We start from the raw sequence: 16589 nt of genomic DNA on the forward strand, positions 1-16589 counted from the left end.
TAATATTAATTACTAAAATTTTAAAATTGATGTATAATAATTCATAGTTTGCAAATTCATCATCATAGATATTTTATCTTTATTACACAAAATCATATAACTTAAAAATACTCGTACCTTGCATAGATACTTATATATTTTAAAAATAATTATCTGCTAAATAATTTAAAGTTAAAATTAAGGATTCTCATTTCAAGAATAAAAGTTTTTATTTCCACAGGATATTTCTAAAAATCTTAAGTATTTGAAAAATATATTCTTTGTAATAAATATTTAAGAATTCCAAATATCTAATTTTGATCTGGTCTAAGAGTATTATTGAAAAAAAGGTGAGTATGCATAGTATCATAATATATAATAATATATTTGTATCCACAATTCTTGGTTAAATTAATTTACAAAAAAAAAAAAAAAAAAATAGGCATTTAAGAGAATAATGATAAATAATGATTTAAGAATTTACAGTTCTCACAATTTGATATAAAATTATATATTATCTATTCTACACTATTATATAGTAAATTTCTAATAATAAAATAATAAATACATTGGTATATTTACGCATCTATTGAAAATATATTTTTCTTACTTCATTTAAAGCGAAGGTCTTAGTATTTTAACATGCTAAAAATAGATTTGTGTAAGAAAATTATGTACGTCACGTAAAATTGCAGAATTATAATATAGTTAGTCTATAGAATGCTACAGTGTGTGTACCAATTTAAAAATTAAGTACGCAATTTATTTTAAAATTTATATTCTTATAAATCGTATTGTATTATTGTATGTTTGGTATTTAACGTTTTTAAATCTATTTGTATAATGTTATACCTATAAAATTACCAAGAATATATATTCTTATACGAATATACAACTATCGTTTAAAAGTATAAGAAAAAAAGAAACGTAACCAAATGCTTATTCCACAAAAAATTATTTAGTTTCTATTTTTTATTGATGCATTGATGCATTTTCTATTAAATAATTAAATATTATTTAGTTAGTTTAATAGAGAATTTTTTTCACAAACAAAATTCTAACAAATGTAATTTGCAAAATAATATGATAGTCTTATGAGTAACTGAAGATTAAGGTATGAAAAAAACAAAAAAAAAAACTAGCAAATGACTTACATTTTGCATATCGATGAACTTATAAACTTCAAAAACGTAGGTTATAAACATAACATAAAATACTACGGTGATTATTTTGTTTGTTGCATACTTGCATATTGTGTTTGTTAATATTATTGTTTCGAACATAAATTTTATAATTTACGAGTTTGTATTTTCGCTAAATTACACTTGTTATGCCAGTTTTACATACACATTTATTTTATTTTGTTTACTGATATTTCGTTACAGTTTTTAAAAAGCTTCGTAAAGTCCGTAAAGATTTTTAATAAGTTTAGATTTATTCAAATAAAATAGTTCACATTCTTATTTCATTAAATAATAAAAATAATGCTAACGAATGGCATTATTAAATTAAGGGGATACTTTAATGGACTCATTTAAATATTTACTATTTTCATGGATTTAAAAAATCTTACGTTTTATGTACAATCATAAAAACATACATTTAATCATTACTGTTTAAATTTTAAAATAACTAAAAAGTGCAGTTAATGTGAAAATATACCGTTTAATTTAATTATAAGCATCTATAATACCACATACTTAATATTATAATTTTGTTGAACATCCTGAAGCGCTGCACGAGTGTATTATCTACTATATTATGTATTTACGACTTTCGCTGTCATATTGGTCGACTAAGGATTGTATACGCACATACGCAGTTTTTATAATATCGTCCATTGCATACTAATCGAATGCAGAGCTGCAGTGCTGACGTGCTGCACGTGTGCAATACGGTAAATTAAAATGGTACTAATCGTATGTTATTATGTAAATAATAATTATACATTAGATATCATTGGTATGTGCTTTATACAGCGTCCCACATACATATTATACGCGGTCTGATCACACCTCGCGCAATAGTTAATAATTATTTGTATCGAAAAAATAACCTAAAACAATTCCAGTAATGTCTTCGTCTATGTCCTCACGGATAGTATACCTAATATTGGCCGTAGTCTAGTCTTTCTACTCTTAATATATGATTATATTATATTATTATTATTATATAGTGTTCAAGGCCTGCCGGTCGCATTCCATTACGGTTCATTTGCCCAAATAATCCATTCTTATACCGCCGCCACGATCATTATTACACATAGGTACCGCGGTTAAGATGCTGCTACCACTGCTATCGTTAGTTTTTTTTCTCATTCTTCCTTCCTTCCTATTCCGTCTGATTTTTACGCTCGACCCATTATAAATGATAATAAGAATATTATGTCCAACGAAAAATATTTATTATTTAAACATCATCAGTACTTCTTCACGATTACCACCGTATATACCTACGACGCAGTTGTAGTGTTTTTTGAATTTTACGATTTTACTCGATCGTTATAATAATAACAAACTTTTCATCATAGTACACTTATTATAAATTATAAGAATATAATCGATCGATTATAATTTTTTTTTGTCCCATTATATAAAGACTTATTATCATTATTATTGTTTCACGTTTCCATATAATTTAATATATTTTCAGTACATTTTTATATAGTGACGTGATTGCGTGTATATATAACAATTAAATATTTTTGTTTACTATTATAATATATCGTTCTACCTGCGTTTTTAGTCGTTTTTTAAATGCTTGTCGAAACGGTATCCGATGCACATGTGCATTTCCATTATTCGTCTAGGAGGTTCAGAGACGTGTTGTTGGCTAACATTTTAGCAACTCAAAATAAAAATAAGGTATGGTCATTCTTATATAGCTTTATTCAAAGGTCAAAGGCACTGGTTAAAAATTAGTGGAGTCACCAAAACCTAAACAATAAAAAAATGGTTTGTTTATTTTTTCCCAATCTTTAAATTTATTTTATGGCTTAAAAACAAATTGTAGATAATATTAAGCACATAAGAGTTTATAAAAAAAAAAGAAGGTACAATAAATATCTTTCCATATAGGTACATAATATTATTTAAATATTAAATATATGTAATGGATCATTGCCAATTGGTACTTTGTATATTAGAAAATAATAACAAATTTTCCATAGAAATTATAAATATGCTAAGGAATTGAATATTTGAAATTCGTAGTGAATAAAGAAAATTATAAATTATCTATAATAATGTACGTTGTTCAAACGTACAATACTAGCGGTATATAAAAATTGAAATTTACTTTTTAGTTATAATGTATTATTGTTTAGTTATTATATTATTGTTTTATCTTAATATATAATATATATATATGTATATGTATTGATTTCATTATTTTTAGTAGATCGTTTTTAAAGTAAAAAAAAAAAAATGTAAAGAAGGATTTACATTAATAACTTATAATGCATCGTATAATAAATTGGTAAAGTATTTAACTATAAATAAAAAAATCTTGAATATGAAAATTATAGATTTAATAATCTTTAAACTGTTAAATCTTCCAGTTTCAACATCAACTCCTTAAACTGAAATGTATATACTTTTTAAAATGTTATTTTATATAATATATTATTTTTTATTACATTTTATTGTAGGCAATAGGAATTAGATACGTTTATGATTATTTATGGTTTATGGGAGGTTTAAAATTGTTTTGTAAAATCACAGACAGGCATTAATTATTTTATTTCTTACACATTTGTAATTAAAATAAAAAAAAATAGATTGAATATAGTTAATAGTTGACAATTTTGCTGTAAACTGTATCATACGCCACACGTTATCATGTAATACTTTAGATACACTATACGGTCTTTGTTATGTTTTAATGAATGGCGAAAAAAGCTATAAAGCAATAATTGTTTAAACGAGCAATTAGTTATAATAATGAGTTTAAATTTGTTAAACTTATTATTTCAACTGTTACATATATACAAATAGCTATTAAAAAAACATTCATTTATGTAGTACTATCAGTCATAATCAATACTCATATTTCAACATAAAATTTAAATCTATAAAAAAATAGTTTCATAAAAGTATTTTGGACATTAAAAAATGCATTGATTCATTTATTTTTTTGAAGGTTGTAAAAATGGGGGAGTTCCGAGGATCTGTCAAATGTCATTAAATTGATTATGATATCTGATTATTATATGACAGCTTATACTATAGTTACATACTTTCAGTTCCGTTCCGTCTTCCATAACAGTTATAAAAAATTGAACATATTATACATATTATTTAGAATTAACTGTATTTTTTTTTCATTGTTGTATGATTGAATAACGGCTTACTATTGTGTGTTTATTGAAGGCAGAAAATACATACGTGATGCTCAAATTTCGAAACAAAAAGGAACAAGTTAAATAATTATTTTGTAACTTGAATTTTATTTATATACCTACTTCCAAATTATTAATTTAATAAAAAATATTATACTCAATAATTTTTTTTACCCCGTTTTTAAATAACTCACACGGTACATAATCATAACATTGACAGTCTTAATATTAACATCTTAACTATTTATAACAGATTTTTATTATTTATTGCCATTTTTTGGTATTTAATTAGTCATATTACATAATATTAGTTAATATTAATTTAGACATAATTTGTGAGAACAACTAAAAGTATAATATAATTTAAATGTTAACATGATGTTTAGTATGCAAAATAGTATATTATTTTAATTATTATGTACATTATGTACATTTTATGCATTCAAAGATAATATAGTGTAATTATAGATTTGTAATTATTTAATTGTGTACATTAAAAAAAAAAGGTATGGTTAAATAGTTTTAATTGTTGTTTTGCAGGTTAACAATGCAGGGAAAGCGGCAAAATCTGGTGTACGAGAAGGGTTTTTAATTGAATCAATAAATTCTGCATCTGTTGACCATCTTACATCCAATGAAGCACAAGCATTAATTAGAAATTCAGGAGATACGTTAACTATAGGCGTTTATCGGTTAGTATATAATATACAATTGATATAAGTAATTTTGGTTTGTAGTTCTATTAGATACCATCAAAATGTCAACTACCTTGTTATAAAAATGTCTCGAAGATATTTTTCAAAGGTCGTATCTTAATTTGGATATAAGTAGCATAATTATTTTTCTCAGAATTGATTAGTGCCCAGAAAGAGCAAAGTAGAAGCATCATCATTAGTTTAATTTTACATATTATTATTTTAGATTCTGAATGAAGTGATAAATACTTATATTGATTTTACAATGATGTGTGTTTTTTTTGTGTGTGTCTATGTACATTGTACACCACAACTTGAAAAAATAATGCTTCAATTTCAAACTTCAGGGGTAGTTTTCGATAGAAAAGTGAATAAGAGACGGAAAAAGGGAATTTTTACGAAAAATCAGTTTTCAAAATAAAGTTTTTTATGTTATTGTAAGTCATAGATAATTGAAAATTTCACCAGTTATTTAGATTAGCATATTATCTTTACATGATTTAATGTTGGGGTATTCAGGTCATTAAAACATAAACCACCTTTTTCTCCACTCAATTTAAAATATAATATATTTTATATATTACTCGTATATGCTAGGCTGACAAATCATCTCCGTTCAGAATTGTTTTTCGTATACAATAATACCTATCATTGGATTCATATATAACACTCCTATATATAATAGTGATCCACACGGCACCTAATGTACAGCATCAGAGCGGTATCTACTTGACCACGCACAATATTTTGTTGATGGTTCACAGTCTGGTTTATATATCTGTGGTCATTTGAACAGGAGTAGGACCTCCATTCGTAAGGTTAAATAATTGAACCAGATTTTACTTCAGCTTGATTATTGAGTAATGGTTTCTGAGTTTCTCTGTCAGTTGTCACGTTTATTTTCTATGAAATATAGTTTTCCGTCGTACCTTAGTATAGAATGTACCGTATTTTCAAGATTATCAAAACATCAAAGGTCCTTGTGTTCTATCCCCATTATTATTTTCTAGTTAATCATTTCCTTATTAATTCATTCTATTAAACTGCTTATAGTAGGTGCTGGAATGTATAACTTTTGTTTTAGAACTTAGAGTTTATGTAAAATTGCATTTATGGATTAAACTCTAAAGTCTAAAGTATACTTATATAACTATTGTATATAAAAATATAAAATAAATTATTATCAGATCAAAAATAAAATAAAATATAATATATATTAAAATTTTAACATAAAAATAAAATAAATAAAATTTACTTAACTAAATACAAAACTTTTATTATTTGTTAAAAATAGCTTGAAAGTTTAAATTTTTATTTATTATTTTACTGTATTATACTTTTATATAATATGAGAGATGATCTTTTTTAGAATTGTTGATATAATATACGAACAAAACATTGCGCCTGAAAAATATAATAATACAATACATTTTACTTTTGAACATAGTTATCGTGATATGTAATTTACGTCATGTAGATTGTAACCACTTCAAGATTATTTAATAAAACCAACTATTAAATATTTTTATTTTTTCAAAACAATAAAGTTTTTAATTACTATTTCATAATATTTAAAAACACTGACTAGTTTTTTTTCTTTTTTTGAATACGATTCATTATGTTATAATATATAACTATTAACTAATCTCTATATAATATGCTTTTATCACAGCTAAAAATATTTTATACATTTAAGTACATTGTTTGAATTTAAAACATTTAAGTTAACTAAAAATTATTAACTAATTATTAATACACATTTGTTAAAAAAAAAAAATAGTCGTTTTAAAGTATTATATTTTGAAAAATGGTTTTTAACATTCATAGTAATAAGATTGTTCAATCATAGAAAAAATGGAAATAAATGAGTTTATATATATATATATAAATAAGTAGTATTTATAGATTTTTGAGTAAAAATCATGCATGGCGTTTATTTTAATCTAATTATTTATTTATTGATGCATCTTTTATTCTCAACATTTTAAATAACAGTATTTAGGGTCCCAAAGTACTTGAAAAAATGATTTGTCAATTCCAACTTTTTATATAAGATCAAAAACGCTTTTTTATTAGTCATTTCATAGTCAATCATAATATATTGTTTTAATGGACCTAAAATACGTATTCTTCGGGTTTGCAACAGCATCGATAAAATCGAATTTAATTATGATTCTGTATCTAAACTTCGTCATTTATACTTTAAATTTAAATTATAATTATATCATTATCTTTTTTTCTTATAATGCATTACCTCTATACATATTTAATAGCGAAACTGTATCATTTTATGTTTAAAAATCTATTTTATAGATATTATTTTATATTACTATCTGTTATATTATAATCCTAAGTTAACTATATAATTGAATTATTTGTACACTCTTGCCTTCGGGTGTAAATAAATATAATAAATAAATTATGGAAAATGTCAATAGCTAAATTATTTCGCAACAATAATACTTTCAACTGGTTAAATTCAAAAAAATAAAATAAAATAATTTTGGGTGTCGACCAACTATACTTGTATATTATGTTCTGGACTGTTAACCCCACGCCCATCCTGTACATTACAATAAAATCACTATAATCATGATAAATCTCGATGCTTTGGTAAGACACACCTTTTTAACGCAACACATGACACTCAATTTTCAAATCCATCACTGAAATTTATATATTATTAATAGGTAAAAAAATTTAACTCTACTTAGTTTATTTCCTATAAATTATCTACAGCACATATTATAAACATTTATTACTCTTTATTGTTAATCGACTATTGGTTTTTTTAATATTTATAAAATTATATATTCATGTAGAGCATTTGAGTATTTGGGGTTTTTGCGATTATACAGTAAATTATAATTAATTACACGCTCGTATTTTATTAAAGCATTTTAAAGTTTTTAAATACTTAATGAACCGATTTTTCAACAATATAATAAAAAATAATTCAAACAATTGTAATACAGATACTGTTTCATTGTAATATTTAAGTACATATAATATTGTTGTGCATGTATTTTTGATGGGATATACTTTACTATACCTATACATTTTATATTTTCTAATAAAAAAATTAATATAATAATTTATATTTAACCATTTTAAAATGAATATTTTATGAATAGTTCATATATACCTATATATTTGTATATAATGTATACATAATATATAGTTATCTTTGTAATGTATTATGTATTGCTTATCGGTATAGATACTTACAAATAACCCGTTAATTAAACAGAATTTTCCAAATGGTGGTTTTCAAATTAAATTTATTAGTGAGTAAAGGTGAGATAATAAATAAAAATCTCAACTTATGTGAAACACATGTTAGAAAAAAGTAAGTAATGAAATACAAATATACATTCATTACGTAATGATGTAAATAGTAGGTATATTATATAACCATATTAAAAATAAATATACTTAAAGCTTAAGGTTCTTTCTTTGGCTTTAACGTTACCATATTATGATTGTTACACACATGATACCGTAGAAGCATGGTGTAAAAGTACTTTTAGTTTACTGATATTTTTTGTTTTTTGTTCCGGCTATTTATTTTTATTTTTTAATACTAAATGTTAGTAGGACCACTCACCCCAGTAGTGAACATTATTGATTAGACATGCCACTGATTTGTAGGGCGTGCTTCATGATTACGTATTATAGAGGCGTCATAATACAAGAATAATGTATGTATATAAATTAAAATACAAGTGATATAAATTATTTTTTATTATGTATATGTTTTACTAAGGTAGTGAAATTAGTACAATGAAATAATCAGATATCGTTATCAAAATATGTACATCGTATAGAACATATAAAAATAATAATTATACTATTAAAGACAAAGGCACAAATAGCTGGGTTTTTTTGATGGGCTGAAGTATAATGTTGAAAAAAAGACGTGAAAGTAATGCGGTTGTCATAGTTTTAGAGGGGACAATCTCTCCAAAATATCTCATAATCTCATCAAAATATTTACTTTTGCACCAATGATTATGTACATGTTGATGTATGTATATATTTTTATTATTATATAAATATTTTATAAGGCAATATAATTGACATTATAACAATATAAATGATAAATAACTGGAACATGTTAGTAATAAATAAATAAATCTAAATATATGGGACCGAAAAATAGTACAGTTTGTATAAAAATTGTTGTTTTTACTTCTTGTACTATTTTCAATCGTAGATTATTTTTTTTAATTTTACTAATAACTTTATGCTTAATATTAAAAAAATAAATTTTATTATTTGTGTTTTGGCGATAACATTTAAATTATTATTACCTATTTATTAATTTAAATTGAAATTAGGTCAGTGGCTGAATATATTTTATTAGACTAAAGAATATTTTTTTCTATGAAAAACACTATTTTTATTTAGTTTAAATGAAAAAACAACCAGTATTTTCCTAAAAATATCTAAAAAATGTTTCAATCAATTGGTCGTTATGTATCATAATTTATAATATATAAAATAAATACATACACGGCAATATAGTATGTACCTTGTTAAAATCCGATTGGAAACGAGGATATACGGTGCAGTGATTACTTTTTTGTATACATTGCTGTAGGCTTTTTTCATGTATAAAAATATATCATCATTCTTTATCGTATTAAAATAATATACATGTGCGTGTTAAAATTTAAAAAAAGCCCATGACATATTTTCAATCTAACAAATGTATTCGACATTGAATTATATATTGCACTAATTATATTTTAGTCTAATATAAAAAATTTTAATTTTATAGTTTATAGACTATGGGATAAAAAATGTTTTATAATATAGGAATTAGCAACGTTACTTATTTACTAAATATAATGTATTTCTTTAGTTGTATATTAATTTTAATTATAATGCTTTAGGTAGCTTGTAATGATAATTTCTATTATTTACAGGCAATCGAAGTCCAGTGAAAAGAACGACCAAAAACATGAAGCTGGTAAGATTTTCCCAAGTTATTATTATTTGCAATTTAACACGCCAAACTAATACCTTACTAATTTATTTTTCTAAAACTAAAAAAAATATACCCTTTCACAGTTTCACTTGATTATACGTGATCTCATTCTATTTAGTTCATATATTTTTTTAACAAACTTTTAAAAATAGAAATAGAAAACTTTACCTACTTCATCTCATTTGTCTTTGCTATAAATAAATTTAAATTAAAAATAAACAACTGGAAATTATGACGTATTTTAACTTAAAAAAAAAAATACATTTATTTTTTTTTTTTAATTGTTTTTTTTATTAATTGAGCATAATATATACATTTGGATCAACTATTAAATAATGCAATTTAAAATATTTAATTAAATTAAAAATATATAATATATCTACATTCAGTTTATAATATTTGATGGATTGTATTTATAATTATGTACAAAATAAATTAAGTACTTAAATAATGAATAATATGTAAAAATTGTGATAGTGAAAACTTTCAGACAATAGATGTATTTGTTTTTAAATATTTACTTTTATTTAAAAAACTTGATCAAATTATAGGTATAATTCAAATATAATCAGTATAATACCAATGATTAATTGAAATTATTACAAAATTTTATCATTCAATTTAATTATTATTTTTAACAAATATATTTACTTTTCAACTATGAATATATTTTATATTCCCGAATCGTATATCCTTTAATGGTAATATTAACATAATATAAAATATATTATGTATTTTTTTTTTTTGTTTGCTATTGCTAGTCTATATATGTATAAAAAGTAGGCCATAAACGTGTCTTTAAAGTATTCGGTACTTGAGAAAAAAATCAGTCGTCTAATACCTATCAGTGTAGCCGATTTTTCGACAAGTCTTTTAGTGTGTTATCGACGGTCCAGTCGACCGTAACTGCACCCCACCGGAGTACTGTTTCTCAAGCACCATCATGCGCCTTCAGATAATCTTTACCGATGAAAGTGAACAGTTTACTTTAGTATTTTACATTCTTTGATAATATACGTTAAAATGCGATTTACGTTTAGATATTGGTGTATTGATCATTTTTATTTTCTGTGTCCTGTCAATAATAACACTACAATGCCTGAGTACAAAAGTACAAAGTCGAGGTTAAAAGACAAATACCATAGGCCTAATAAGCTAAGAGCAAAAATAGGTAAGAAACATATTTTAAATGTAAATAAAAAAAAAATAAAAAAATACTCTTTACGTTAACAGTTAATCTCAAAATCATTTTAAATTGTTATCAAACTATTGTTTAGAAATATTTTACATAGTAGTCGAAATAAAATATATTCACAGCAGTTCATATTTAACCTTAGTAATTGCATGGATACATGTTTATTATTTTAATTTTAAATACTATTAATTTTGTTTAAATAAAATATTTTACAACAGATTTATTGTAAGAAAATTACACTGAATGTTTATTTAAAAAAATATATTATTTACTGTAATTGAATATTTTTGTCATGAAACCCATACATAGAAATTTATATAAAATAATAAATTTGAAAACAGTAATGTTTTAAACTCTTTTTAATAATAAATGGTTGTGAATTATAATAAATACTAATTTATAATAATCAATTTAAAAAAATTTAAAACTATTTTAATTGTTATAAAAAATTGAATGAATACAAAATACAAGTATTGTAGATACCTATAATCAGGTGCCTAAAAGTTTTCTAGTTTTAACAGTGAATAGTAAACTATTTATAATCTGCATAAATTATTATTTATCATATTTATTCTTAAAATTAAATAATTAATTACCTTTATGTATTATATTAAATAATGGGGTAAATTTAATTTGAAAATAAATGTAAATAAAAGTAAATAAATATAGTTTAAAGTTTTTGGAGAAATTGAAAATATTTTTTAATAATCTTTGTTTTACCCCGACGATAAACAATATTTTTGATTAAAAAAATTGAAAATTTGTTTTTGTAGTAGTATTATAGAATATATAATTAATTGTATTTTATAAATATTGGCTCTTTTAATTTATATGGTTATTTCTTGTAAATTTTAAAAATGTCATAATTACTGATTAGTTTACTACAGAACCTTCATCCAATCAAATTAAAATATAATTTTTACTTCTAATTAAAGAATTCATAATATTGTTTATTCGCGAGCTCGGTCATACAAAAATAGGCCTTGCACGTCACTCCACCCACAGGAACTACACCCATCCTGTCCATAATTGGACGATTAGTCTCAATAGTAAATAATATACAAGTTCTAAATATAAAATAGATAAGTAAATATGTAATTCGTTTTTATTACTTAAATTTAACTATCATTTGCATTATTAAACTTAAAATAACAAAGGTACCTATTCGTTTTTAATTTTTTAATTAATTTATAAGTTTTTGTTAATACGTTTTTTTTCTATATTTATAAACAATAAAATAATTATAATAATCAATACAAATATTATGTAAGATGCTATGATTTGTAATTTAATCATAAAACGATGCAAGGTGTCATTCGATCATATAATGATATAGAGTACTAATGATTTAACTTTAATAGACTATACATTATCATATACCTAACTTAGTACTTAGATTATATTAATATTTGTTTGTATACACATTAAACAAGAGTTTATGTCCTTATAATAGTCATATTATAGTTAGATCTTATACATGATTAAAATATCATATTTTTCTCACTTTAAAAATAAGCTTTAGAATACTTAATAGTTTATAGTTTAACTTTTAGACTGACGAAAACTACACTATATTAATAATATACAGTTATATTATTACTAGATGTAATAATAGGATATTTGATCCTATAAAATATACATATACATTAGGTATACATATATTAACTACCCCATATGCACAGTTCCGTTGACCTGTGTCTATTCGTCTGTCATCCTTTTCATTGTGCACATGTGTTACCAACAAAAACACGCGTACATAAATTAATGACTATTGTACGTGTGTGAGTTTGTAAATAATGAGTTCGTGTGTGTTAACCTATCTCCGGTTTTTGATGCTATATGTTACTTCCTCTATTCGGCGGGTGTGCCCTATCCAATCTGTGCTCACGCAGCGGATCTACCACAGTCAGTCGATGATGCTGAACACTATTGAACAAACATACCTCGCTAACCGCTTGATAAAGTCCTATATTGTATGTTGGATGTATCACAAATATATTTTTTAATTTTGTTGCGTTTATCTATACTAATATTTATGTATAAAATAAATTCCGGACTACAATTGTTGCAGAAGCTAAAGCAGATAAAAGTGTAAGAACAAAACAGACCGAAGCAGAAACGCCAAATAAAAAAAGTGAGTAAAAACAAATTTTATAATAGTATGTTATTACATAAAATATTATAATTATATACTAACATAAAATCTAATATAATTGAATGCGAATAACTTCAATAGTAGAGGTATATTTTTAATTTTATTCAAATCAAATGTACCTAGTAGAATATTTTTTAAACGACACTGTTAACATACATTTATTTCGATTTTATTTTAAATGTAGTTATATAGTAAATAATAAAATAACTTATAAGTACCTAGCAAATATAAAATTAATCTCGTAGCTCAACAAAAAAGTAAAAAAAAAAAAGATAGCCAAAAATATATAATGTTGCCTATAGGTAAAAGAGTACGAAAGCGTAGAAGGAAAAAGAAACGCGCAGACTCTCCTGAAAAATTAAACGATCATCATCCGAAAACTTTACCAGATAAAACAACTGAACAGACTAAAGAGATAACACAAATAACAGAAAGTCCGAAAATACAAATAATACCATCAAATTCAGATTCACGAGTTGAAGAATTAGAATGGATAAAACAAAATGAAGCGCTCTTAATAGCTGACTTAAAAACACGTCAACAAGCTGGTTTACCAATTCAAGTAGTTGTCAGAGTTGAAAAAATTACACCTTCAGTACCAGAATATTGTCAAATTATCCCAGATTTTTGCCACTTGGATGTTATTAGAGAGGAAAAAAGTGCAAGCGATGATGATCCAAAAAAAGAAACTTGTGAATGCTCTGAAAAAAATAGAAACGAGAATAATTTCAAAAAGTTACATAAAGATTGGAGTTCAGATGTCGACGAAAAAAAAAATAATGAATTAGAAAATATTACAGAATTTAATGCTAGTGAAACTATCGCTTCAGAATGTCAGCTCGAAAGGTTAGAATCCCCGTCATTAGTAAGAGATTCGGAGATTCTTAGATTTGCAGATATTGTTACTACTGAAAATGAATGTGTGATTGATTTAGAAACACTTGAACCGTTAAAAAATGCATTAAAAGTTCATAATATAGAAAATAATGAATGTGTTGGCGGAGAAATATGTAGTATTTCAAATAAAAATGATTTAATTAGTGAAAAACATAACGACGATTACACCGTGGAAGATGTAAAAGTTAATAAAAGTCCAATACAACACGAACAATTAATAAATAATTGTATAGTTTTAAATAGTAAAAATGGTAGAAAAAATCAATTCATAACTAATACATTACTCGATATAGAATCATGTGAAGATACAAGTGTATATTTTCAAAAAAAACCTATTGAAGTTTATTGTAAAGATAAAAAAGTAAATAATTTGAGCTCTTTAAATACAAAAAGTAAACTCGATAATTGCTTTACTTCGGATAAACTTTCAAACAAACCAAATATAAAAAATGATAATGAATCTCCAAAAAGTTTTTTTAATAACTACCAAGAGAACATCGAACACGAAGAAGAGTCTTCAGATGATAGTACCATAAAACAATGTAAAGTATACGACTATAAACACAAACCACGTAGACAAAACAAAGTTTCCATTCACGATCAATTAAAACAAATAGCTAGATTACTTCAAGATGATACTGATGATTACGAAGAAATACAATCATCACAAACAACTTCTAGATGTGTTTCAATAACTTCTGATGCTGACGTCGACACTGATTGGGTAAGTTTTACTCTGTCTGACGGCGAGTCATCAAAGTCTTTATGCCTATCGCCTAGTCAATCGAAATCGTGTTATGCTCCATCAACTATTTCCAAAACGTCTGAAATTATTGACCTGCACAAAAAATTTCTAAATAGAACAAGAAGTCCAAATATATCACCGCGTCTAGATATAGCACCTTCAGTAGATATTTTAGGTTATAACAAATCTCGATCTCAGTCGCCTTCAAAATCGTATAGTTCCGAAGTTTTTGACGAAGCGTGTCGAATGTGTGGTACTAGTGACAAACCATTATCTGATGCTGAATGTCTAGTGTCTTTGCGCAAGTATCGAGAAACACGATCTAGATTATTGGGTGTAATCCAAAAAGAGCAACAACTTAATCGATCAGTCATCGATCGACCGTCACCAATGCCTACGTTTATGGACACGCTGTCGTTTCCCGACAACCACACGCGGGAGCTCATGTACGCGGAGTACATGGAAAAAGTGAAAGAAAGAGAAAATCGACTTCAAAATAAAGTTATTAGAATAACAAAGTCCAGTAGACCGTTGTCATCAGGTACTCTGCAATCATTAAACGATATCGATGCAGAATTTGTAACCAAAGCTCGTGAAAGGTTAGATAAGTTAGGCGTCGAGGCGGATGTGCATATAGAACTGAAGGATGAATATTATCCAAAACATTTGGTGGACATAGTACCGGAAGAAGAAGTTTGCATCGAAGAAGTGCACATGAATGGTGAGTCAAGTGGATTGAGAGTGTGTGTACGTTTTTGTTTTATTTTTTTTTTTACTAACACGGTTTTTGCAGTGTGGCCAAGTCTAATTACGTTACTTCGATACGAATCAGCAGAAGAAATTTCTAAAATAAGCTGCAAATGTCCATCGTTCTGAACGTCTTACAGTGATTTTTGTTTTCATAGACATATAGTTGTCAGTTGTGTGAACAGTTGTTGCCGATACAATTTGTTCTAGACGTGTATTTCGTATATACATGTATACAAACACCCTACACACATACACACACACACGCGCGCACTCACTAACTTTGTGGCACTATTTTTATAAATGGTATACGACACGTCGACGACTGGACAGACCAAATTCTGATTCTATAATTAAAACATAGTAGAGAGAGGTGAGACGAAACCTTACACGATTTTTCTGCATACGGTGGAATAGCAAAATAAATTTTTAAACATGAGAAATACAGTGTTAACATTTTAAAATATGATAAAAATTATTAAATAGCATGGTGCCATGGTTAATCGATATAACAGTCAGTATATACTATGTACGAATAATATATCATATAGATATCTTCATCGTATACCAAAACAATTTAATACCTAACGATAGATTAGTATTATTTTATTTAAAAACTTCATTTTTTAAATTTAGTCAGAACAAATAACAAAATATCTAAACGAAGGATATCTGATTGCTCACTTCTTGAGGAAATCGATCAAGTATTTGGTGGATTCTTGACTAGAAAAAATATAGGTTGGTTAATATACGTAAAATAGTATGCTTACATGCATGCACGATATTTTGCATTGAGTCTGTGCGCATGCACTCGTATAGAGTTTTGTGATTGGTCCATATAAAC

General features: G+C 25.2%; 1 protein-coding gene across 8 annotated transcripts in view; it reads left to right on the plus strand.

The window, feature by feature from the left end:
- Window positions 1–16589, plus strand: part of LOC114133142 (uncharacterized) — a 52701-nt gene that overhangs the window by 11516 nt on the left and 24596 nt on the right. For 2 of the 8 annotated variants that reach the window (XM_027998789.2, XM_027998792.2), the window contains exons 1-5: window positions 2668–2843; window positions 4859–5010; window positions 9945–9988; window positions 13273–13335; window positions 13659–15719. In XM_027998789.2, the coding sequence (XP_027854590.2) occupies window positions 2736–2843; window positions 4859–5010; window positions 9945–9988; window positions 13273–13335; window positions 13659–15719 (2428 nt within the window). In that variant the 5' untranslated portion in view covers window positions 2668–2735. Of the gene's footprint in view, window positions 1–2663; window positions 2844–4249; window positions 4398–4858; window positions 5011–9944; window positions 9989–10767; window positions 11178–13272; window positions 13336–13658; window positions 15720–16381; window positions 16484–16589 lie in introns of those variants that run through there. The other 6 variants (XM_027998794.2, XM_027998796.2, XM_027998793.2 and 3 more) reach the window with 6 other exon arrangements.

This window comes from Aphis gossypii, chromosome 3 (genome assembly GCF_020184175.1).
Source record: "Aphis gossypii isolate Hap1 chromosome 3, ASM2018417v2, whole genome shotgun sequence".
Taxonomy (NCBI): Eukaryota; Metazoa; Arthropoda; class Insecta; order Hemiptera; family Aphididae; genus Aphis; species Aphis gossypii.